This window comes from Cyphomyrmex costatus, unplaced genomic scaffold (assembly GCF_001594065.2).
Source record: "Cyphomyrmex costatus isolate MS0001 unplaced genomic scaffold, Ccosl1.0 scaffold96, whole genome shotgun sequence".
Classification (NCBI taxonomy): domain Eukaryota; kingdom Metazoa; phylum Arthropoda; class Insecta; order Hymenoptera; family Formicidae; genus Cyphomyrmex; species Cyphomyrmex costatus.
The window spans coordinates 22,505-48,441 of NW_017280550.1; the positions used below are offsets into that span (position 1 = coordinate 22,505).

Sequence of the window (25,937 nt, forward strand, 5' to 3'; positions counted from 1 at the left end):
ATATATTTGTATTAATTATTATAGATTTTAGATAGTTTTCATTGTTTTTCTTATTCGCTCTAGCAGCGCGAAGTGTTTTTACATAAAAAATTTTTCTATTTAAATAAATTTTTTTCAATTTGTTTTTAAATTAATTGTGATATAATTTTTTTAAAGAAAAATTAAGTCAATTGGTTTCGAGTAGGAAGATCTTTTAATAAGAATACAAAGGCATATACTTAGGTTTCATTGTATGAAGATAAAGATAGAACCACATGGCTTTTACTTTCTAATTTAGTAGAATTTAAATAATAGTACTATATGGGTTCTCTTAAAGATTAAAGGTACCACTTGTGTTTTACTTTTTAATTTGGTAGAATTTAACTTGGCGCCGACTGTTGATATCAAATTTTGTATATAAATGATAAATGTCATTAAAATTAAGTAAGTAATAAGGTAGAGTAACTTGGCGCTGACTATTGATATCAAATCTTTTATACAAATGATACATGTCATTAGAATTAAGTAAATAAGGTTAAATACAAAGAATAAATAGGCTAATGAGAGTAAACTCGCTGTTATTAATGCGAAATCACAAAAAACAATATATATTCGTTAACAATCAAAAAATGTCATATATAAAAAATACTATACGTTTCGGCCTAACATCCGGGTCATCATCAGTAGTAAATTCACAAAAAAGACATGGATCTGTAGAAAATTGGTCACTCTCAACGTCAAACAATCAAATACACATAGTTGGTAGGTCATGTGCAAACGACTAGACGTTAATCGACAAATCCATGATTAACAAGATAAAGTTGTATTAAAAAAATAAAAGACCACCATCAGACAAACAACAAATTAATATAAAACAAGTCAAGAGATAAAAATCCGAAGATAACATTTTGGTGGTCACGATTTGATAGCCTATTTAATTTTTTAAATAAGGTTAATATCACGTAGGTTTTTAAAGATGGTTCTACTAAATAGCAAATGTGATTAGTCGGTTTCACAGTTGATTACGTAATTGACGTTGGTGGAACTGGCCCAAATGGTTTTTTGACCAGCAGCACCCACTCTTAGCGCTATTTTCTACCTTTTTTTTAAAAAGGTAAGTTTATATATACATACAAATGATACATGTCATTAGAATGAAGTAAGTGTAAGGATGGTACCTCTTAGATCTTTAGAGATAGAATTTTTAAAGACTAGTTAATTAAACGATATATTTTATGGGAGAAATCCATATTATATGATCTTTTATACAAATGATAAATGTCATTAAAATTAAGTAAGTAATAAGGTAGAATTTAACTTGGCGCCGACTATCGATATTAAAACTTTTATGCAAATGATACATGTCATTAAATTTAAGTAAATAAGGATATTACGTAGGTTTTTAAAAAAGATGGTTCTACTAAACAGCAAATGTGATTAGTCAGATTTACAGTCGATTAAGTAATTGGCGTTGGTGAATCTGGCCCAAATGTTTTTTGACCAGCAGCACCCACTCTTAGCGCTTCTTTTACCTTTTTTTTTTAAAAAAAGGTAAGTTTATAAAGATAGTACCAAATGGGTTTTACTTTTTAATTTAGTAGAATTTAAATAATAGTATGGTTTTTTACATGGGTTTTTAAAGATAGAATTTAACTTGGTATAACCAACTCAAAACCGGAAGTTCAAACAAAAATTAGAATAAAGGTAGTATCACACGTTTAACATACACTTCAAAATCTTGAATCAAATATAGTGTTCTAGGTGAGAGATCAAACTATAACGGTTTTATTATATTTTAAAAACCCATAAGATATCAATATTAATTTTAAAATTCTTATACCAAACTATTTTAACGTAATACATTTTATTATTGAAAGATAATGAAATGGAAATGAATATATACAAGTACATGTTCGAGTTAGTATTACATACGTATAATCAAATACGATGTTAATAAACGTAATAAATTTTTTTGGTATAATGTTATTACGAAATTGATTATCAGAACAATCCTTTATTACAATATTAAATATTAATTGGAATAATAATTTGTAAACGTATACTTATGAAGATATACGTGATTGAAAACTGGTTAACTTACATTCCAAAACCTTGAACTAGGTCAGAGATCAAACTATAACGGTTTTTTATATTTTAAAGTAAATCACAAAAGATCAGTGTTAATTTTAAAAGAATTCTTATGCCAAATTGTCTATTTTAACGTAATACATTTCATTATTGAAAGATAATGAAATTCCATGAAAATGACTCATATATTATTGAAGGAGCCGGTTTAAAGTAACATACACCAACAGTTCCCAACTTTACGTCTGACTTGAATACCTCATTATGTATGCCAAAGTTTTTTACCATTTCATTATCTTCCAATAATAAAATGTATTACGTTAAAATGGACAATATGGTAAGACAATTTAATAAGATTTCTTTTGAAATTAATACTGATCTTTTCTGAATCATTTTTGAGATATAAAGAACTGTTATTTTGATCTCTCACCTAGAATACTATATTTGATTCAAGATTTTGGAGTACATAAGAACTCTTTTGAAATTAATACTGATCTTTTGTGATTCATTTTTGAAATATAAAATACTGTTATTCTGATCTCTCACCTAGAACACTATATTTGATTCAAGATTTTAGAGCTCTCATGTGTATGAGTTAATCAGTTTTCAGTCACGTGTATCTTCATAAGTATACGTTTACAAACTATTATTATAATTAATAATTAATATTGTGAGGAACGATTGTTCTATTAATCATTTTTGTAATGACATTATACTGAAACACTTATTACGATATACTAGAATCTTTTTAAGACCGCACAATTGATAAACAACAATAAACAAGAAGGAGAAGCCAATAACGGTCGAAGCTGGTTCACAGTGCTTATTGTAATTGTGTGAATTTTACATACTGCGTATGTAATCCCCCCAAAATTCGCGACGCTGATAGTTTTTCAGCATTGACGCATACATACTTACTACCGTAATAATGTCACTTAGTTAAATTGGCAAGCAATCTAACAATTTTGATGCTTATAGCATCTTATGGATCTTAATAATATGTTGAAAGACATATATTAAAATTTAACGATGTGATGTTAAAGTAATAATGATAAATTAGACTAGGTGAAAAATAAGATTGCGAAGAATATCACTTATTACGTTTATTAGCGTATTTGATTATATATATGTAATAGATTTTGACATTGGAATTAATACATATTCACTTCCATTGCATATATTATCTTTCAATAATAAAATGTATTATGTTAAAATATTTTAGAGAACATCAATGTAAACATACTAGAAAAGCACCATTTGGACCATCACCAAGTAAGAGAAATCATAATAAAGTTGTTAATACTGAACATTAGAAAGAAACATACAATAACGAACCTGAAGTCATATCACAGATAAAATAAACTTTGTATAATTAACTTTATAATAAACGTACATAAAAATGGAGAAATATTCTTCTTTTACATCATTTATGCTTCTTTCTAATATTCAGTATTAAGAAATTTATTGATTTCTCTTTCTTGGTAATGGTATCCGAACGGTATTTTTTCATATGTTTTACATTGATGTCCTCTAAAATATTTTAACATAATACATTTTATTATTGAAAGAAAATGCAATGAAAGTGAATATGAATTATAAAAATAATATTATATCGACTCGTTTGAATAAATCTAAGTGTGATGTATAATGTCATTCGAGTCTTCACAAGATGTTGGTGTGTGATAAATAAATCCTTTATTGTGGAACAATTGTATACGTTTCGATCCTCATTCGGATCCTTATCAATATGTACATCTAAATGATATTAAAGTGCTTCCTGGAACACTGTACATTGTAAATCAACTAAATTATCAATATTTTATTAACAAAGAAATAAAAAGAATATTAAATAATTCCATGTTATAGATTACCAATCAATACTATTAAAATTGTGATAATAAACGATGACAGTAAATGACAATTATAATTATAAAATACAAAAATCATATTAATAGAAACACACAACAAAAATCGAATCAAAGTACAAATAATCAATTCTTTTATAATTATATAAGGAATAGAGAATACAAATTAAGGTATCTACCAAACAAATACATAACAGATCTGGAGACACGGTAGTCTCGGTAAATAAGTAACCTAACCAAATGCTGTAAAAAGAAAATAATTTGTATTCTTACAGCAAAATTACAGCAGAGAATTTGTGTAATAAAGCAGAAAATATCTAACCTCACTTACGTGTTCGTCTATTCTATGCCATCGATGTGATAGATTTTCTAACCTCAATCCTTTGTTATTGCCGAGACTCTTTATTTGACTTTAACGATCGTACAGATCGCAGCGGTCGATATTTATTCTAACCTCACTTACGTGTTCGTCTATGCCATCGATGTGATTTATAGATACCCGTCTCGCTACTACATTTATCTCTTGCGCCAAAAATTCCAGAATGTATTTCCTCACTTCGTATATAGCTGGCAACAATGACGACGACGACGACAACGACGTTTCTTACAAACAAACAAACATCTAGACACCCATTTCCTCGACGACGAACACCTAGACACTCACTTCCTCGAAGGCAAACGTGTAGACACCTACTTCCTCGACGGCGAACATCTAAACATCCATTTCCTCGACGGCGAACATATAGACACTCACTTCCTCGAAGGCGAACACCTAGACACTCACTTCCTCGACGGCGAACACATAGACACTCACTTCCTCGAAGGCGAACATCTAGCCACTCATTTCCTCGAAATCAAACACGTAGACACTTATACTTCCTCGACAACGAACATATATCTATATTTCGATATTTCAATTTTAATATTTTTATATATATAACAACAATTATATATATATATACTATTAATAAATATTTTATTTTATATTAAATAATATTTTATTTTTAATTATAAGAGTTAAACTGCGCGCGCGTCATACGTGATGATACACCATGCAAATGCAACACTGGTCTGCTGGTTAGATATAGAATAGATAGAGTGAGATGATAGATAGAGTGAGTTAACACATAAAGTCGAAGGCCCTCTATTATCGAAAAAACGAGATGGACGTTTTCTCTGGTTGACGACGTTGACAATGACGACGTATCTTAAAAATATAAAACGTGAAAATTCACAGATCCGGACTTTGCGTCGTGATATCTCCGCTCGTAGGCCACGTAGAGAAAAAATGAAAGTACTTTTATCATACAATTTAAGTATTTCCTGTCGATTGAGCGTATGTAGAACTTGATCGGTTCAGCCGTTACTGAGATCTGATCATCTCGACCCCAAAAAATTCTCCGTTTCGCGTAAAGGAGGCACGGCAGTGTTGCGCGCTTGGCTTAGCGCCGATACACTACCGTGTCCCAGATCTTTTTGTACTTTAATAATGTTGTTGAGACTAATGTTGTTAATACCTTTGTAAACTACTTTAAATGTTTGACAATCATTACAATAATTTTTAATTTTATTTGATCAGGAGACGCGGTAGCGTCTCCGGCCATGTTCATAAGTTAGATATGTAAGGTATAGTAAAATAATTAATTTTAGCTACGTTATTACTATTGTCAATAGTGTTAGAAATTGATGTGATATAGTTGTGAGAGTTTAGTTTCTTATGTATTCTTTTGTTGATGGTGTTGAAAATTAAATCTAGTGGATAACCGTTATTCAATAATATTTTAACAATTTTGTCAAAGTTTACTTGATGAAAGTTTGGGTGTGATAAATGTAGAACTCTGTCAGCCAAACTAATGATCACTCCAATTTTATGTGAATGATGATGTTGCGAAAAGAAATTTAGATATCTACCTGAGGATGTAGGTTTCTGATACCAGTCGTAAATTAAATAATTGTTATTTTTTATTATCGTGATATCTAAAAAGTTTAATTTGTTGTGACATATTTCAAGAGTAAATTTCAGTCTAGGATGAAAATTATTAAATTCATTCAAAATATAATTTATGTTATTCTCGTTAGTGGTTAATGCAATGTCATCGACGTATCGTATGTAAAATTATGGTTGTGTTGTAAGATTATTTAAACATTTATATTCTAGATCTTGAAGTACTATATCAGCTATGATAGGAGATAATGGAGAACCCATAGGAACTCCAAAGATTTGTTTGTATATCTTATCATTAAATATAAAAATTTACACATTTGATTTCCGTAATTTTAATATACCTTCATAACGTTCTTCTAAATGTCACATTATGTCACGAACACTAGACATGAATACTTATAATTCATTTACAACTAATATTCATAGCATGTAAGTTATTTGCACAAATTTTATATTATAATCATAACAATTATACTATTTATAATTACAATTGTTCTTCTACACATAATATGTAATCTGACTTTTTTATTATTAACATTAATATTTTTATACAATTTCTCATTGTCATGATTTGATTATAAAGTGTTCCAGGCAGCACAATGACTATGTTATATTAAATTTCTTTGATAAGGATCCAAGCCGAGGATCGAAACGTTAGAGAAAAATTGTACAATTTATAATAAATATTTCGTATCATCACACACCAACATCCTGTGTACATGACTTGACAAGGCAATTTCACTACCTCAGATTTTTATCGCACGAGTCAACTGGTATTTCTTTCATTATATATTTTTAATTGGCTACAGAAGTACGTAGGGGATTTTGAAAATATTGAATTTTGAAAAAATAATGATTATTTGAAGAAAAAATTCATTTTTCAGTAAAAAATTTCATCGTAAATTATTTATAACAAAAAAAGTTGACAAGATATCAAAAAACTCCTACTAGGCGAGCGGTTTACCCCCGAAATTATGACACTGACCGACTAAACGCAGTACTAGTGGCTGGAAATGATTTTAATCGATTTGTAATATTATTCTGAGTAAAAACATATATGTGCCCTTTTTTGTTTTGAGTGGGACGTCAATTGTTATAAACATTTTTTTATGTAAAAGAAAAATTTAGTATAAAAAAATCGGCAAAAATTCTACAAGCTTAATAGAATAAAAACGAACATTTTTTGTTATATAAACTTTTTTCGAAAAATCTATTGTTTATGAGATAAATGACGATGAAAGTTGAAAAATGCCTATATTGGTGAATTTTTTTCTCAGAAACTAATCATCCGAATTGGATAAATAAAAAATGAAAATATTCGTACAACCTTCATCTGCAATGAGATATTTTTTAAATATGGATCAGTATCGTTATAATCAGTGAAATCGCCGTTTTGGCGGCGCACTTTCGGACGCGCGGAATGGCGCGCAGTACTGCAACGGGCACCGTGAACGGTTTTCGCCCGATCTTTTAATTAGAAAATGCACTAACCGTCTGAACATTGTACTATTTAGTGACTAAATATTAGTAATCAATATTTTAAATTATTCTCAGAAAAACATATAATAGAGAAGTTAATAAATACATATACTACTTATTATGAAATTATATATTAATATTTGTCGTAAAGACAAATATTCATTTTTATTCAACATCATGTTTAATACAATCTTGCTCATCTTTATTTATACATTCGTTGCAACACTTGCAAAGAAAGCAACATCTTAAATTTAACATTATACACGAACATGTGGAACCTGTACAAGGGGATTTCCCACCACAAAAACAAACATATTTCTTTAACAGTTCCATCGCTGAGTCGCCATCAAAATAATTTGGATATAAAACATCATTTTCTTCTAGCCAGCCGTATTCAGTAGGTTTGAGAGATTCGATTTGTGTAACAGACGCTTGTCTCCATTCATTAATTTGCCATTTAGATCTAAGAATATGTTGTAATAAAGCTGATTTCGATGGCGGTAATTTATCAGCAGAACAATTTTTTTTCACGGCTAAATGAAACCTTAACGAATTTATGCAATTACGAACGGCAGCTGTTTTACTCTTTGGGTCAAACATTGCCGCAAATAATGTACTAGCAACACAAATAGATTCTTCAATACATAAATTATTGAAATTAGCAACTTTGTCAAGTTCTTTGTCCTGCAAATTTTCTAGTGCTGAAAATGCTGTTTTTTTACCTATACCAAAAACTGCACTTGTTGTGTCACATCCAGTTAGTGCGTGGAGACTCAAAATGGACAAACATTTGGTTTTGCCAAATTTATTTCCAAGAAGGAAAATCGGAATGTATCGTCGATTATTAACGCGTGCTGCCGTTTTTCCTGTATAGAACCAAACGAATGGTTCTGATTTAAAATTGTGATAATGCGCTAAAAGTAAAATGAATACATCGGTGTCTGGAGATTCTACGATGATAGTTTGCCTTTTTGCACTCTGTTCTTGAATTTTATATACTTGAAATATTAAACGTGTATCCGCATCTATATGATTACATTGAAACTGAGATTCGATATACATGGAATCACCAGTTACAAGATACGTATCTTCACGGGGAACAAGTCCTCCAGTAAGAAACAGTTTCTTGTCTGCATTTTGTATAGAAATATGTTCACGAATATTATCTGCAATATATCGACAAATAAAAGTAGTTAAAGCGCATTTGTTCTCATTATTAGACAGAATTTTATTGAAATCTTGGATTACTCGTCCACCATGAATATCAACTCTGTAGGTTTGGTCATTGCCATATCTTCGCGTTCGTTCTTCTTGTTTCGGATTAGGAGAAATGTCATCGTAACGATCGAAAATTAAGTGAATTTCATTCGCAAATTTGAAACGTTCTAATAGTTGTTGCATAATTCGAAAACCTACATCATTAAATGTCTTAATATTCGTCATATTAAGAGATTGAAGTTCTGCCATTCCGTCAATAACAATAATGGTGTTGTCTGAATCAGGTTGTTCATAAATTACAAAATTACTGACTTTACTTTCCAATACATGCATTAAATCGGATTTCGCTGTTGTCCTTCTGGATCCATCCGGTTTATATAAGGAACTTGGAATATCTGTTAACGGGTGGCTCAAAAGTGTTGCAAGGTCAATTTCTTTTCGATGCATACTAACAGCTAACGCTCTTTGATATACTATTTCTGGTTTAATTACTTTGGAAATGTGTTTACCATCCCTCTTAGTAAGCGTTGTTTTTGATAAGGTCCCAAATGTTATTAAATTGTTTCGTGATATTGGATCATAAAAACTCGCTTGTTTCTTTGAAGAATTATTTTGCAACCTACATTCGAGAAAGTGAAATAACTTTTTACGTTCATCAAATGAAGCATTCAATAAACTTTTCGCGATTTCAGGTGATGCTACTCGTCCAGAACCAATATTTATTAATGCATCGGACCTTGTCTTAGATGAAAACGGATCGGTCATATACGTTTTAACGTAACCTAACATTTTTTGAACATCTTCTTCATCCCTTTTTAATGATGTTGGACGTTCGCCTTCGTGTTCATAATGTTTGTAGGAATTATTGTGTTTGCCTGAATTGCTTCGAAATGTCATTGTTGTTGCAAATTTACCAAGAATATTTTGAGTTGCAGTCCACCGAAGAACTGAAGAATCTTTACGTGTTAATCCTACTATCCCACTGGTATTGCTTTTAGTGTCCTTGATTACAGACATTTCAACTGCCATATCGCTCCATAAGCTTCGAAATGGTCCAGCTGTGAAATTGATTGTAAAATTTCGATTTAAAAATTCAGTCTCTACTTCTTCCGGAAGATTAAGCATTTCAACAACATAGAGTGTGGCCCATCGAGAGTAATTGCATTTATCGCATGCAAAAAAGTACGGTAACATTGCTATTACTGTGGTTAGATGCAATTGCCAATTTGATTCTCGTTCTGCACGAATACATTGTAAAAGTATCTGTAAACTTTGCAAACAATAGTCCCAATATTGAAATGTCAGCGATTCATTGCACCTTTGTTTTCGGTAGTTGTTGAATGGTATCATAACTGATTCCATTTGCTTAATCAATTCGTTTAAAAAATCTGGAGAACAATTACTTTTGTCTGTCGTAAAATTTTGTCGAAATTCATTGCATTTATCAGTTGCATTATGTATTACATCATTATTTTGTTCTGAAATGCTGTCCAAGAAACTTTCAAACATTAAAGTCGACAAAACTTCGAAGCATAAGGTTAGACCTCTTACAGCGTGATGAAACTGTTTTCCCTCGAGCATTCGATCCACTGTGTTAGCTGCATATATACCCGATTCAACCAACATATCGCAATCTCCCCACAGTTTTTTAATACATGAAATAAAATCACATACTGTATGAAACCCGTCAATGCGTACAATGAGTGTAGGGAATTCAGATAAACTAGCAAATTTTACCTCTTGAGCCACTACATATAACTGTTGGTCAAACGTGTGCACTTGATAAGTTTGACCACATTCCTTTACTAAATTTTGACCGTGCTTTAGAGTAGTGTATACAGTATTTACATTGCTCGGTTTTTCGTTAATTGCTGGAATGTATTGTGCCACAGTTACCGTTTCCTTTTGTTTCCCGAAAAATGTATTAAACGCTATCCAGGAAGGTATAGATTGCGTGTTAATGTTCGCATTGCCGAAAAGTCCTCTAGAAAGTGAGCGCAACAATACCCACGTTATGTCTTTTACTGTCAGTGCTTCATAATTTGTTAATTTGGATTGGATGATGGTATGTATATTTGAATATTTAACGGGTTCAGGTCTTTTTGGTGGTTTGTTAAAAGCTAAAAGTTTTAACAAAACATTCTTATCATAACTTAAAGATTTTTCATTTTGTTGAGGTATTGGAGTTGTTTGCGATTTTATTTTTTCATGCATTGTTTGATTTTGGAACAACACTCGAGCCATGGCGTGGTATGTGTTTTTTCCGTCTATTGTTTCGGTGTTCATGTCGACATTATCATCACCTTCTTGAATGAATAGACCACCGTCTTGTACATGTATAATGCCTGATGGCACGTAGACTGTTTTGCTTCTTTCAATTTCCATAGTCGCAACTGCAGTAAGAAGCATTCTTAATTCGTCATAAGTTGAATAAAAGCCATATGCATTTAATGTCTCTATAAGCTTTTTACTTCCAAATTCATGAAATAATTGGCATATTAAACCATAATGAAATGGCAGGATTACTTGGCATCTTCCTCTTCTTGAACAGTAAATCAAACATTCTGATAAAGTTAACATACGTCTTTGCGCACTTTCATCACGATCAGATAAATTTTCACCGTTGACGAAGGATATTTCATCCATTACCCACGATATAAATTTTTGTAGCTGTTCTGGAACAAACTTCTTTGAAGATTCTATGCAAACGTCATTTGGTTGTGGATAGTTTCTTGTTTCAGAAATTTCTGCGATGTATTTTCTCAAAATTTTAGCAGCTTTATGTAATACAATATTTTCATGTAATTCATCAATGCAAGTACTGTCATCAACATCTTCGGCGTTTTCTTTCGTATTTTTCATTAATTTGTGTAGTATGTATCCTGTGGATATGGTGCTTGACCAGACAATATCACTTAATCCAGGTTGACTATGAAACGTCAAACTATCTCCATAAATTTTTAACAGTTGTGATTTTATCCAACTTGATTGAACTATATTACAATTCCCTCTTTCCTTCATTTCTTGTCTGTAAGTTTTACAAATATCGGATAAAACAATGACTTCTCCCGATTCAAATTTTTCTTTATAAAAATCAACTGTAATTCTGGTTACTTCATCGTGAAATGTAGAAATACTGTTGCCATCGTCATATGTGATGTTATCGTTTGACATTGATTCATCCATTTGTTCATTTGATGCACTCTCTACATTTTCGCTTACCTCGGTGTCTCCACATGCTCCAAAAGAATTTAGTAATCGTTGATTAATGTACGTTTGATAACAATATAAATGATAACGTGCTTCAACTAAGCGTAAATTTTCCTGAGTTTCTAATCGTTCTTGCACAGTTGTATCATTTCTTATAATAGCAGCGTTGAGAACGTTATTTCTAACATTGCTATTTTCTGAAACTATACTCAATTTAATTCTTTGCGAGATTTTCCGTTTCCCACATATAAAGCATACATTTTTCCAGTCAAATTTATTGAAATTCGATCTTAAAACTTTTCTCTTTGACGTGCAAGCAGAATCATCATTAAGACTACGTTTCATCATTTCCGATTTTAATATTCACATCTTCTGGAGCTATTACAATATTAAACATAAAATTTTGTTACAAATAAATAGTTAATTATATATATTGTCTAACCTGTAAAAATACAAATAAGCAAGTAAAAAAACAAATAATTTTTATTTTATACAGATCAATAAAAGTTCAAAAAACGTATTAACAAAATCTTTGAGAATTTTATTTTAATCATTTTAAAGACTGAATACACCAAAACGAAAGCACATTATCGAATGATACACAGATTTGTATATCCATACGACTGAATACATTTTGATATCCAGTCTGTATATTTTTACAGGCTACAATTTTGTGATTTATTTAAAGAGTGAACTGACAGCACTTACCACTTACCAATCAATCAAAATATTATTCAAAATTTGATAGCTTGAAGTACGGTACTTAACTTATTAATAACTTTTTATATAAAACTTTTTTAGAGCAAACACAATAACGGCGCACAACAAAATAATGTTCGTTTGCAGGATATAACGCACCCCCACGAACTTGTTCTAACGCGTCAATTGCACGCAGCAACGCGCCGCGCCGCGGAACGTTCGCGAATTTCTACACTGCGGTTTTTCCCATTTAAATCGGAAATCGGTATTAAATATCTATGTGGGTTCCTTAAAGAATGACCACCCAATAAGAAATATATGGTTTGTACGACTTTATATAAACTTTTTAAAAATGGTCTAATTCCGTTTTAATGATGTGGAATAAAAATGAATATTTGTCTTTACGAAAAATATTAATATATAATTTTATAATACGTAGTATATATATTTATTAACTTCTCTATTATATGTTTTTCTGAGAATAATATAACACATTGATTACTATTATTTACTCATTAAATAGTACAATGTTTAGACGGTTCGTGCATTTTCTAATTAAAAGATCGGGCGAAAACCGTTCACGGTGCCCGTTGCAGTACTGCGCGCCATTCCGCGCGCACGGAAGTGCGTCACCAAAACGGCGATTTTACTGATTATTACGATACTGATACATATTTAAAAAATATCTCATTGCAGATGAAGGTTGTACGAATATTTTTATTTTTTATTTATCCAATTCGGATGATTAGTTTCTGAGAAAAAAATTCACCAATATAGGCATTTTTCAACTTTCATCGTCATTTATCTCATAAACAATAGATTTTTCGAAAAAAGTTTATATAACAAAAAATGTTCGTTTTTATTCTATTAGCTTGTAGAATTTTTGCCGATTTTTTTATACTAAATTTTTTTTTTACATAAAAAAATGTTTATAACAATTGACGTCCCACTCAAAACAAAAAAGTATACATATATGTTTTTACTCAGAATAATATTACAAATCGATTAAAATCATTTCCAGCTACTAGTACTGCGTTTAGTCGGTTACAGTCGTTTCTAAGCGACTTTTCGGGGGTAAACCGCTCGCCTATACGTACTTCTGTGTAAAATCTAATTACAAAGCTACTGTTAAAATTTGAATTAAATCGTTCAAAAATTGTTCGAGTTATGTTTCCGGCCAATTTGAAAAATATTGTTTCGAGAAAAACGCGTTTAAAGTTTTAAGTACTAAAATAGTATAAATTTTTTTTGTATACTTCTAGTCGGCAATGCCTGCACTATACATTTCACTTTCCAAATTCTCTTACTCTGCGTCTTTTCTGACCGATTTTAACAATACCCTGGCCTCTTTTGCCTTCTGCCACGAATATCACGAATCTTTTCTTATTAATCAAGCGAAAGCAGTTTCGGTTTCGAAATAAGTACTTAAAAATTTTATCGCACTACGGGACCAAGTGTACATTATTTTTAAGACTCTAAGGCATCATTTAAACAAAAAAAATTTTTTGATTATTTTGAAAATTCTAGAGTGGCGTTACCCCTTAAAAGAAATTTGAGACTGGCCTTTTAGGCGTGCCGCCATCCATTTTGAAAACTTCAAAACTGATAAACATTGTCGTAAACCTGTCTGATCGAAAAAAGAGTATTCTTACATGAAAGAGCGTTCAATTTTCTGTAAGAAAACGTCTACACTTCATTTTTAAACTTGCCTTTCATGCCCACTAATGACAAGCGAAAAGAGCGCTGCGACGAGAAAGCCCAAAAATTGGGTGGCTCACTTGGTATGGAATGCCTCATATATAATATATATATACTCTTAAAATTAATTTTTTTTATAAAAATTGATTATTTTCATTTATTATTTATCATATTCATAGATATTGTAATTCTCTAGTTTCTAAATAGATCAAAGTATCATTAAATTTTAAGACAACAAACGATGGCTCTTCTGTACACCTCAAAAGATCGGAAAAAACGAGAGAATGAAGTTCAGTTTGCGCTATTATGCCAGAATCTTATGTTATTGTAAAATACATATATTGAAGTGTATTATTCTGTAATTTTAGACAACTGAAGCTACATGTTTGAATGTATTTTCCGAGTTAAATGACCTGGCAAACGGTGCGAGCAACCATAACTAGTTAACCAAATCGCAAACAATCGACAAGAGCAGGGTAATTTTTGCTTTTCCCTTTTTTATTGTTTACAAAATGGTTTTTTCTTAACAATCCAAGAGTAATGACATATCAGAAACCATACAAAATTACAATTAGTTGTAGTCTAATAGAGAAAGAGAAAGGGAGAGAGAAAGAGAATTTATTAAATGACAGTTAACATTGTGTCTAGCGGTGTAATCGTTAATTTTTTATTTTACAATTATAAATATCGTAGCTCATCTTATTTGCTTCATTTAAAGCTATTTTCTAATATACAGAATAATTTCGACTATTTATAGCTTTTATTAGTAAGTACACGTATTACGTCACGCTATTGAAATTACATGTAAATTGCGAATTGCATATGAAGTTAACAATTTGCTTTACATTTTTTGCTAATGTATTTTGATGCTCTGCGGTCCGTTAAGATATTTTTCCTCACGCGTGCACGTAATGTGCCTTATACTGCAACGCTTTTGCGTGCGGTAAATAGCCAATAACTCAAGCCATTGAGTTATTTCGCAAAAGCGTTGCGTTATGAAAAATAACGCAACGCTGTGATAAGGTGGTAGCACAAATAACAACACGGAGAAACCTAACCTGCGTCGACACTGGCGCCCGCCCGCCCGGTGTTCATTCGAGTCGCGCTGTTTTTCATCTTTGTTCTCATTTGACTTTTGTTACTCGTCGCCTGTGGCAGCTTTTCGATACAGGCCATATCGTCCCGATAGGTCAGAAATTTGTGAACGGGGCCATTTTACCAAGATTGTAAGTACCTTCAACGTGTAATAACTAATATTGGCTGCTTTCCAGCTACGACATAAGTAGACACTGTGTAACACAGTGAATCATTGCATCCCTGTTGTTTGCCTACGTTAAACGAGGATGAAACGATTCTCTGTGTTACACAGTGTCTGATTCTGTCCTTGCTGGAAAGCACCCATTGTATAAGTGTCCTTCAACGTGTAATAATTAATATTGTAATTTCTTAGTTGGGGGGGCTGCGCCCCCCCCCGAACCCCCCAGGAAAAAATCTATGTGCAACTTATGTGCTAATTGTCTATTGCGCGACACGGGCGCGAGGGAGCGCACTCGCTTCGCTCGTGCGCTCGCGCGCCCGTGTCGCGTAATAGACAACTTACCACACATGTTACACAATGTACTATAACATATTGCTTATCATGCCACTAGTGTTGAATGATCTCCCTTATATCAAAACTGGTACACTATAATGAATTAAACATTTTATACATATCCACAAAAACTTCGAGAAGTGTAGGATGTTGTCAGGATTTATTCATAAAATGCGTGAACTCGTAACTGTATATAAAACACTTTATTTAATAATCGTCTGTTTAACATAAACTAGTTCAGTCTGTCGGTCAGTCCGGCTCGCGAGAACATTTAGAACTGTCGTCAACGGAAAAAAAGACGAAAGCGCGCTCTCGTAAACGCATCCCTTCCCTCTTGCGGCGGGGAATAAACCAAAATCGGAAAGTTAGCTGCGTGATAGGAGTAAGGCGGTCAGCATAGTTGCCTTACAGAAGTTAACTTTTTTTTTATCAATTCAAATAGTTATCTAATAATACACGATTGAATCGCATAATTATAATGATAAACGACGATAATAGTTGAAAATCGATTTTGAGACATCGATTTTGGCCAGTTTTGAATTAGTGCTCGAACTTATTGTTTTGAATTGGCGAAGTTGATCTCAATTAAACTTATTTGTTACTACTATTTAAACAAAAAACAATTTTCTAAAATTTAAAACATTTTTTCTCCTTGGTTTTTTAAAGTCAGTCGTGTTCATATGCTAGCCTTATTCATATGAAACTTTTTACAATACTCCCGTGATCTCAGGACTCTCTTAATCTGTTGTTCAGACAACAATTGCCAATAGAACGTGAAATGCTCGCTGGCGGCTTGGCAGGAGCATGTCAAATAATTGTTACCACTCCAATGGAACTGCTTAAAATACAAATGCAAGACGCTGGCAGAGTCGCCATGGCAGCTAAAGAAGGTGATAAAAGCAGTTAATAACTTCTCAAGATACTCCTTTCGTAGCTCTTGTCGAATCCAGCAAAATATATTATTGTGATATATTATTAATGCATGACTATTTACATATATCTAAGTTTCTTATAATTATTGCATTTTTAATAAATTTTCAATTTTGAGCGCAATTCTTATTTATTATATCTAAGTGATGTCGATTAATTGCCATGAACAACTATATATTTTCAATTGTAAATTTACATATACAAGGTCCCTTAATTATTGACACAATACCCATGTGTGTGTAGGTAGAGTAGACTAAATTGAGTCGAAAAATTCTCTACTAAAGATTTTCAAATAAGTCGTGTAAGACAATTTTAAGATATTTAATAATAAATAATAAACGTAATATGGCTTAACAAATTAAAAATTATAATGATGAGAAACGGCTACGAGCCAAATAATACGTCTCTACATAACACTTTAATTGTAAATATAATATAATGATATTATAATGTGTAATGTGTATTATATGATGTAAATATAATGATTAGAGCCCGGATTAAAGTTCTAAAATCGCGCGTTGATCGTAGTTAGCTCTCTCCACTTTCACGTCGTTAAAGATTGCGACGCTCGGTGTAGTATCAATGGTGGGGAGCGACGGAGGTGTGGCAACGGTGTTACTCGAAACAAGGAACGGAATACAAGCGAGAAAAATACTAAAATATAGCAGATACATTAAACTGTTATTTCCAGATTTTCCCCATTATTTCGAATACTTTCAAAATAACTTTCGACATTTTGTAATAACTTTCTTTATCTATAAAAATAACACACAATAAAGTACATTTTTAAATTTTTATAATTGAAGCCTCTTCGTTTTTCGCTCAATATATTTTTATACTGAGAAAAGCTGTGTTCTACGTCGCAAGAAGTATAGGTGCGTACTTGAAAAATTTTAAGTCCTGTTTGAAAGAATTTTGTTTTTGCAAGACCTTGGAGAAGATGCTTTTATTGTCTTGTTAATTGTCCCACCGCGCACCGCCGCGTTCCCCCTATCGATGCTTCACGCAACGGCTTCGGGCATGACGAGTGGTAGTGGGGATAGGAACGTGCTACGATCGACTCGAATTGGTACGTCTATTGGCGGAAAATCCGGGCTCTAATAATGATACATATTAAACACACTAATAAATAAATAAACAATAGAATAAAACCATCAAGGACTTTGACATTTTGACCTCAATTAAGTCATTTTCAATATATATATAATTATAATATTTTTAACAGGACGGAGAGATAAATATATTTATATAAAGAATGTGAATTTCCGTACCGCAGAAAACGCATCGCATTTTAAGATGTTGAGTCTTAGTCTGGTATAAATTCATAAATTACGTACATATTGTAGTAAAAATTTTATAGAATTATAATTCTTGATTATTGTCAATGGATAAATTATTTCTTATTGTTAGGAAGATCTGATGTATAATCAATGTTACAAAAATAATTACATAGAGTCGCATTTTTAATTAGTAGTTGAGACAATGGCGATCGAGTTGAAATAGTACTTATCGTGTCAATGTGGACGGTTGTGTTCTTTTTTACAACCGTTTGTAACATCTACGTTCAACTCGATCGAATAAACTTGTAATGATGGTCCTGTCTCACATGTCTTTTACAATACACTTGCATTGAGAACAGGAAAATCAATTCCGAACTATAATTATTATATCGGCGTGTCTGTATCGCATCATCATACACTATAAGAAATTATCATATCAATCCAACGACACAAACATCTGTAAAAATCGCTGAAGGACCTGTGAGTTCCGAAACGTACAACGCTTTGTTTTTTCACTTATGTTCTCATTCACATTATAAAGTTGAAGAACAATATTAAATCCATATTAGCTCGATATAGACCGTTTATTTATTTTAATATTTATTTATATTTATGTTAAACGATATTTTTAAAAATACTGAAGATGATCTAATTGAAGTCGAAAAATTTATACATATTTAATTTGATAATGAATGATTAGAACAAAACATTTATTCGCAACACAAACTGACTTCTATACTCTATTTTTAAGCAATTTAATTTAAGGTATTTTTCAAAGTTCTTTACAAAATATCTTAAAAATGTTACTTAAAGATAAAAAATAATTCTTAAAGATATATTTTGGGGGACTACGTCTATTGGTATATTGGTTAATTATTTCTGGAGACACGGTAGTGTCTCGGCGCTAAGCCAAGCGCGCGACACTGCCGTGCCTCCTTTACGCGACACGGAGAATTTTCGGGGTCGAGATGATCAGATCTCAGTAACGGCTGAACCGATCAAGTTCTACATACGCTCAATCGACAGGAAATACTTAAATTGTATAATAAAAGTGCTTTCATTTTTTTCCTACGTTAAATACACGTCAGCCTTAATAGGATGTTATTCTTACTTTAGGTAAATATTCCGAAGAATATTACTACGTCGACTCGCCATCAGGTTTATCGATATTCGCAAATTCTCGTAAGTGCTTTGACACGCGTATATCTCTTCATATAGAATCTCGATTGAATAACTCTCCCAGGTGTTTAAGGTAGGCTTCCACTACAATGCCTTACTGATGAGTCCAGTAGTGGAAGCCGGGACGAAACGCCAAAAATTATGTGATATTCTTCGTAATATATTAGAATAAAATTAAAGATTTTAACGAATTCATTGGCTCATAACCCTGTTTCTCTTTATTATTAATCTTAAAGATATCTTAAAGTTGTGCATTGATTTCAGACATTCTGTTTATTAGGTAATAAAAAAATTATGAAAATTGCGAATTGGTGTAGAACTTTTTGACTCAATTTATCCATTCTATCTGCACATGAACATTGTATCAATTAATTAGGAGACATCTTGTATATAATATCAGGCTAAACGTAATGTATTATACTGTAAGATAAAATAAAATTATAGAATTTAATCTTCTTTATAAAAATAATGACAGTAACAAATGAAAATTAGAAATATAATATAATTAATCAGTATAATTCACTCGACTCACAAAGTCTCTAAAACGTGAAAATAAATGCTGTATATAGATACATTAAAATTATTACACTTGTCCGTGTAATTTATAATAATAAATTACATAACGTATTACTGTTACAGCGGGTAAAGTAGTGCCAAAGATATCCGCTTGGTTGTTAACGGTAGATCTACTTAAGAAACGAGGTATACTGGGGCTATATCAAGGAACCGGTGCCACGGCACTCAGAGATATTACGTTCTCCGTCATTTACTTCCCGCTGTTCGCTAGATTGAATAATCTTGGGCCAAAACGAGAAGATGGTTCGTGTAAGTAGCGATAGAATTATGCTATCACATGATAAAATCTAAGCGAAAATATATTAAATAGTAATAATGTTTATCTATTTATTATAGCTGTATTCTGGTGTTCATTCCTTGCCGGATGCGCCGCCGGATCAACGGCTGCATTAATGGTAAACCCATTCGATGTAATCAAAACTAGACTGCAAGTTATTAAAAAAGCACCAGGTGATCCAACGTACAATGGAGTGTTAGACTGCATACTGTGAGTTCCTAAGAATTAAACGTTCTTCTTGTTAAGTTATTAGATGCTAAGTTTACAGGATGTTTATTACCTGAAGGAAAATCTGTAATTGTTAAAAATCACGGATTTTCATGAAATTTTATTAGTATTCGTAGAAAATCTATATTTTTTAATTGTTTTTTTCTAAAAATATTATTTCTTTGATCATTTTTTCCTGATAATGCAAAATATCCACAATCAGTAATAAGCATTGCATCCGCATATATTTATGTACATTCTCGTATCTTGCGTTTTTTTTTAAACTAAGGTAATAATAGATAATATACTCAGCAAAACAGAGTAGCTTACTAACACACTAACATTGTAATGAGCTTTTTTCTTATAATTTGCGTGACTTCAATTTTATGATAGACATAGTTTCGTGATATCTCTTTCTTTTATTGGTAAATATGCCGATTAGAGGGGAGACAGCCCCGATGACCTTGACCTTGACAAATATTGTCAAGGTCACGATCCTAAGTAACCTCCATCAGGTTTACTCGTCGCTCGTTATCGTTATTCGTCAAAAACTTAATAATAAAAAGTTTAAAAAATAATATATTATTTCTGCTATAACAAAAGTTATAATTCCATATAAAATCTAGTTTTATGATGTATGCGTGGATGCAGTAGGTTTGACCTCCCCTACTTTTATTACAGAAAAAACTAACCTAACCCAAATCATATTTCCTTTCGCGTGAAAAGTTTTTTGTAATTTCACGAAGCAATGTTCAGCATGGATTTACAATTTTTTATATGTACAACTTTTTACGAGAACCATCCCACACACCAAAAAATAGATTAGGTTCAGTTACGTTAGTTTTTTTCATCGAAATACGGTTATGGTCAAACCTTCTCTTATATAAAGATTACTCAGGGTTAAGGAGATCTTTAACCCCTTCAAGGGCGGTGGGACATATATGTCCCACCTACTTGTGTGTCGTTTTTTGAGTGTTTCTCAGCTATTTATCGGCGCTTTTTTACATGCAATGGCTTTTTAGGTTCATAGAGACATAAGTTATAAGATTTTCATGGCAACTTGCATTAGTTTTTTTTTTTTTTAATTAGTTATAAACAAATGAATCTGAAAAAACGCGTTTTTTTTTAGAATAAAATCGGATTCTCGTAAGTGACGACACCTAGAGGTCTGAAAATTTTTTCGTGTATAGTTTGATTACAGTACTTTAACATACATTCGATTAAAAATTTTTTATAGGCTACATTTTTTTTTAAATTGCCAAAAATTAGGTTTTTTGAATGATTTTTCATAGTTACGGTATTTTTGACTAATATAATTGTGTTTCGAGTAAAAAAATATAATTTAATTCAGATTTCGTGCATCACAAGTAAAATTTATCACAAAATATACCTCCATACGAAATTTTAACTAAAAATTGCAACAATAAATAAAGTTATAACAAATTGAATTTTTTGTATTTTTTACCGCTTTTCGCTATAAGACCTATGTTTGCTTCTAACTTTGAAAATGATATTTAGAGCGTAGCAGTTTATTCATTTTCTTAAGACACATTTTTGAAAAATATCCGCCATATTGGATCCGCCATCTTGAATTTTGAAATTCTGATGTCAGAATCGTAATTAACGACCCCAAAAACGTATTATACACTAGTAGTTATCAAAATTCGCCGAGAGGAAAAATGTGCCCCTGAAGGGGTTAAGCAAAGCTCGAACTCCTACGAAATCGCGAGATGTCGCTGTTTTACAACACATCGACGTATCTTTTATATACTACCACACTAATATCTCACGCAGACAGTGATGCACGCAGTCGCATTATCTGTCAATTTTCGTATCGTAAATTTGTCGCGATAAAGTATCTAAATCTAATCCTAAGCACTCGACGCTGTTTGTTCATGCAAACTATGTGACTGTGGACTACTATTTCTTAAGTACATTTAAGTACAGATTGCGCAGCTTTTATATAAAACAAATGTTGTTATGACGTGCAACGACGTAACAGCTCTGAAGCGCCATATTGGACTAAAAAATGGTAAAGAACTCAATTTTGAAATTTTTTTATCGTTTTCAGCATAGATTCTACCTCACAGATACGTATTAATGCGTATACTTTAATTCTGTAAAAGGATTTTCGAATTTGTGAATGATAAAAAAAGTGTTTACGATACAAAAATTATACGATTTTGTCGGTAATACAGACCTGCTTTAGGATCCCCTTAACTCTTATAAAGATATCACTCAACGTTGACACATATGTCGAGGTCAAGGTCATTGCTGCTGCCTCCCCTATTCGGTATATTTAATCTTCTATTAATTTATATTATAGAATTTTTTACATTACTTACACTATAATTTATTTCAAACAGTTTGATGTTACTTGGAATTTTGAATAAAAATACTTCGAAAATCTATATAAATTCTCTCAGAGAATTTTTTTACAAGGTTACACTAAACATCCTCATTTATACGAAATTACATCACTCTATGAATTCATGCATGTTTAGATCTCAAATTATAAATAAAAGTATAGAGTTTTATAATAATTATTTTGGATTTATAGGAAAACATTTAAGAACGAGGGACCGACAGCATTTTTCAAAGGCGGCGCTTGCCGGATGATAGTCATAGCGCCGTTGTTCGGAATTGCACAAACCGTCTATTATCTCGGTGTAGCTGAGTGGCTGCTGGGATTAAAGTGAAATCGCCATATCGCCAATTCGTGCCGTTTAAATGCTCTGGGAAAACTGACAATAATTGTTGTAGATAGTAATTATATTTTTGCTTAAAATTTTTATTCTTTATTATCACAATAAGAATGATGTTAAATAGGATCTCGCAATCGCTTATATACAAAAGGAGGTAAAAAGGTATAATTAATTAAAACTGTCGTAATTCTCACAAGAGCCGCAAATTATAATAAATTCGTATATGATTGAATGAATGGACATCTATGTTTTATGTCCATATCAAAGTGCATTAAAATTATATTATAATTAAATATTAATCAAATACAATGGATCGATATAATATTCGTCTAATGCATTGTATCCTTGCAGCATATAATATACCGTCGACGGATATATTGAAACAATCAAATCATTAGAAAAACGTATAAAATTATTATTAATATATTTAAATATTCAATATTTAGGTCGTTTATGCATCTTTCTATATAATAATAGCCTTCATCTCTTCCTCATATTTTATAGACTCTATAAAATGTATGCTCTGTAAATTATATGCGAGATCCTGCCTACGAATTATGCTCGTTGTTAAACTATGAATGTATCGGGATCTTAGTCGTTATATCTACCAAACTAGCCAATTATAGTCAATTATACATGTACATTAAAGACATTAAGCAGATTTAATGTGATATAATATTTTTTAAACGTTTTTTTGTTAAGCATAATAGAATATTTTGGCATAATAGAATATTTTGTTAAAGCTCACAGTTACCTAATTTTTTTTATTTTTATCTTGTATAAAAATTAACAGTCTTTACGGCTATATGTAAACGGAAATGTTACAGAATCTTCAAAATAAATGTAATTGTGGTTTTTTTCATTAATTTTGCTTATCCCTTTATTTCTTTATTTTTCAATAGCGTTCTCTAATCCCAAACTGTAGTAATTTCTTTGAGCTATCGCGTGATTACAAAGAATCAATTATTAATATAATTGCAGATATATTAAGATAAATATATGAAATATATCATCTTTTTGAAATTATACTTCATAAGAAAAAACCTCATATTTTTAATTTTACATATACAAGAAAGATTTGTTCGAAAACAGTTAAAAAGTAATAACGAAAATTCGTACGTGTGTTTGAAACTGAGGAAAATATACAAAGTGAAAAGGTATAAATAAAGGTATAAATAAAATAAATTGTTAAGCTTCGAACATACATTAATCATGTAGGAATTATCATACATATTTTGTTTCAATCATACACTTCATTCATTCCTTGATTAAAAAAAAAAACAAGATTTGTGTCGAGTTTAAATAACTATTTTTGTCCGAATTTCTTGCTTTGTTCTCATGAACTACCGTACGGACATCACATTGTTCTTTATATAATAAATCCTACAGTCTCGCTACGATAGTGAGATGAGTCGCATATATTTAAATTTAATACTTATGAATAATAACCTCGTAAATATAATCAAACTTATAATTATAATTATACTATTTTCTTTCATTTAATGGTGGGTGCAACGTTACACTCTGTCGTACTTTGTTAACAACAATATAATTTGTTTACGCTTTAATTTGTGATACAAGAGTATTGGTATACGATGACACAGATTGTTTGTGATCTATAACAACAATGCTTTATAATACTTCACCCTAGTTCTAAAAAGATCATTTGGTTTATTACTAATGACGCATAATACAGTTTATAATAAATAATCAATAGGCGTGCCCGACTCAGAAAAAGTATTCTTCTTAAAAACTTCTCTTGAAAGAACTATACCTCCAAATATTTTGAGGAAAATATGCTTTTTTAATTAATTTCATGATATGAAATTCTTATTGTTAGTGTTATAGAAATTCCTTTCTTTCATTTTCTAGTTTGTTATGGGGATATATAATAAAAATTAGAATTTTCTCTACATTTACTTCATTTATATTAATTATATCTTTATAATGATATTGATGATGATACTAGCGACACATATTTAATAATATACAATATATAACAATATATTTTGATTATACATAACATAATAAAGTATATTATAATATTTTGTTATTAAATTCTTGCATTATAATTCTTTATATTATGTGTTTATTTATTTAATCAATGAAAATATTTCCTAAAAAGAGTCAGGCACGCTCTATACGCTTGTTCGATAACAATAGAGTTTTATTTATTAATTGTTATCACATACGTCAATAATGTATCAATAATGTAGATATAATTATCATACAAATTAAAAGCGTTCTTTCTATATATAATATAATTTGCTTAAAGAATAAGCGGTAAGTATTGTAAACTATGTTAAATACTCGCTGATATTTCTGTTAACGTTTTTTGCAACAAATTTATAAAATTGCTTTCTCTTTTTTATCCATCTGGCTTATTAGTATTTCTAGCAAAAAAAGCGCAAAAATATAATTAATGTAACTGTACAGATTTCATCTGGTATATAATAGATTGAGTATTGTTACGTTATACATTGCACTTACATCTTATCTGTTTTTAAGATTTGTTCTACATTATTCTTATTAAACGTACGCTCGTATTTTATGTTCCATCCTTAAAGATGAGTTTTAATTACTTACTTTCATGATACATAAATATATGGTATATCATATAAAAAAAATAATCTTCAGCAATTATCTTTTTTTATTATAATAAAAAAATTCTCTATTTTGTAAAATTTGTTTTCTGTGTATAACATACTCGTATTTAAGTACTTCGCTAAGATTAAAAAAAAGTTTCGTCCGTTGATATCATGGTATTCCTATAACCAAAATTTAATATCTTTTAGAAGACACAGTATGTTCGTAATATTATGAATTAGCTAACACACGACTTCATTTCATCTTTTATCTATGTGTTCACGACATTGCACGATTCATTTTTCTGCACACTCCAACAAATTTTTTAATTTATCCTAATAAAATAAGTCTTGTATCAGGATACACGTTAACTGTAACATACAATAATATTTCTACTCAGCTACATACGACGGGGGGGGGGGGGGGGG

General features: G+C 31.0%; 2 protein-coding genes across 2 annotated transcripts in view; one reads left to right on the forward strand and one right to left on the reverse strand.

The window, feature by feature from the left end:
• The window catches only part of LOC108782015 (mitochondrial glutamate carrier 1), a 34,956-nt gene extending 11,770 nt beyond the window's left edge, over window positions 1–23,186 (forward strand). Inside the window, exons 4-7 of the mRNA XM_018550164.1 lie at window positions 16,523–16,659; window positions 19,798–19,983; window positions 20,071–20,221; window positions 22,779–23,186. Coding sequence (XP_018405666.1) covers window positions 16,523–16,659; window positions 19,798–19,983; window positions 20,071–20,221; window positions 22,779–22,917 — 613 coding nt within the window. The 3' untranslated portion in view covers window positions 22,918–23,186. The remainder of the gene's footprint in view (window positions 1–16,522; window positions 16,660–19,797; window positions 19,984–20,070; window positions 20,222–22,778) is intronic.
• A 2,468-nt stretch (window positions 23,187–25,654) lies between these two features.
• Window positions 25,655–25,937, reverse strand: part of pyd (zonula occludens-like protein polychaetoid) — a 6,879-nt gene continuing 6,596 nt past the window's right edge. The window contains exon 10 of the mRNA XM_018550162.1: window positions 25,655–25,691. Within this exon, the coding sequence (XP_018405664.1) occupies window positions 25,655–25,691 (37 nt within the window). The remainder of the gene's footprint in view (window positions 25,692–25,937) is intronic.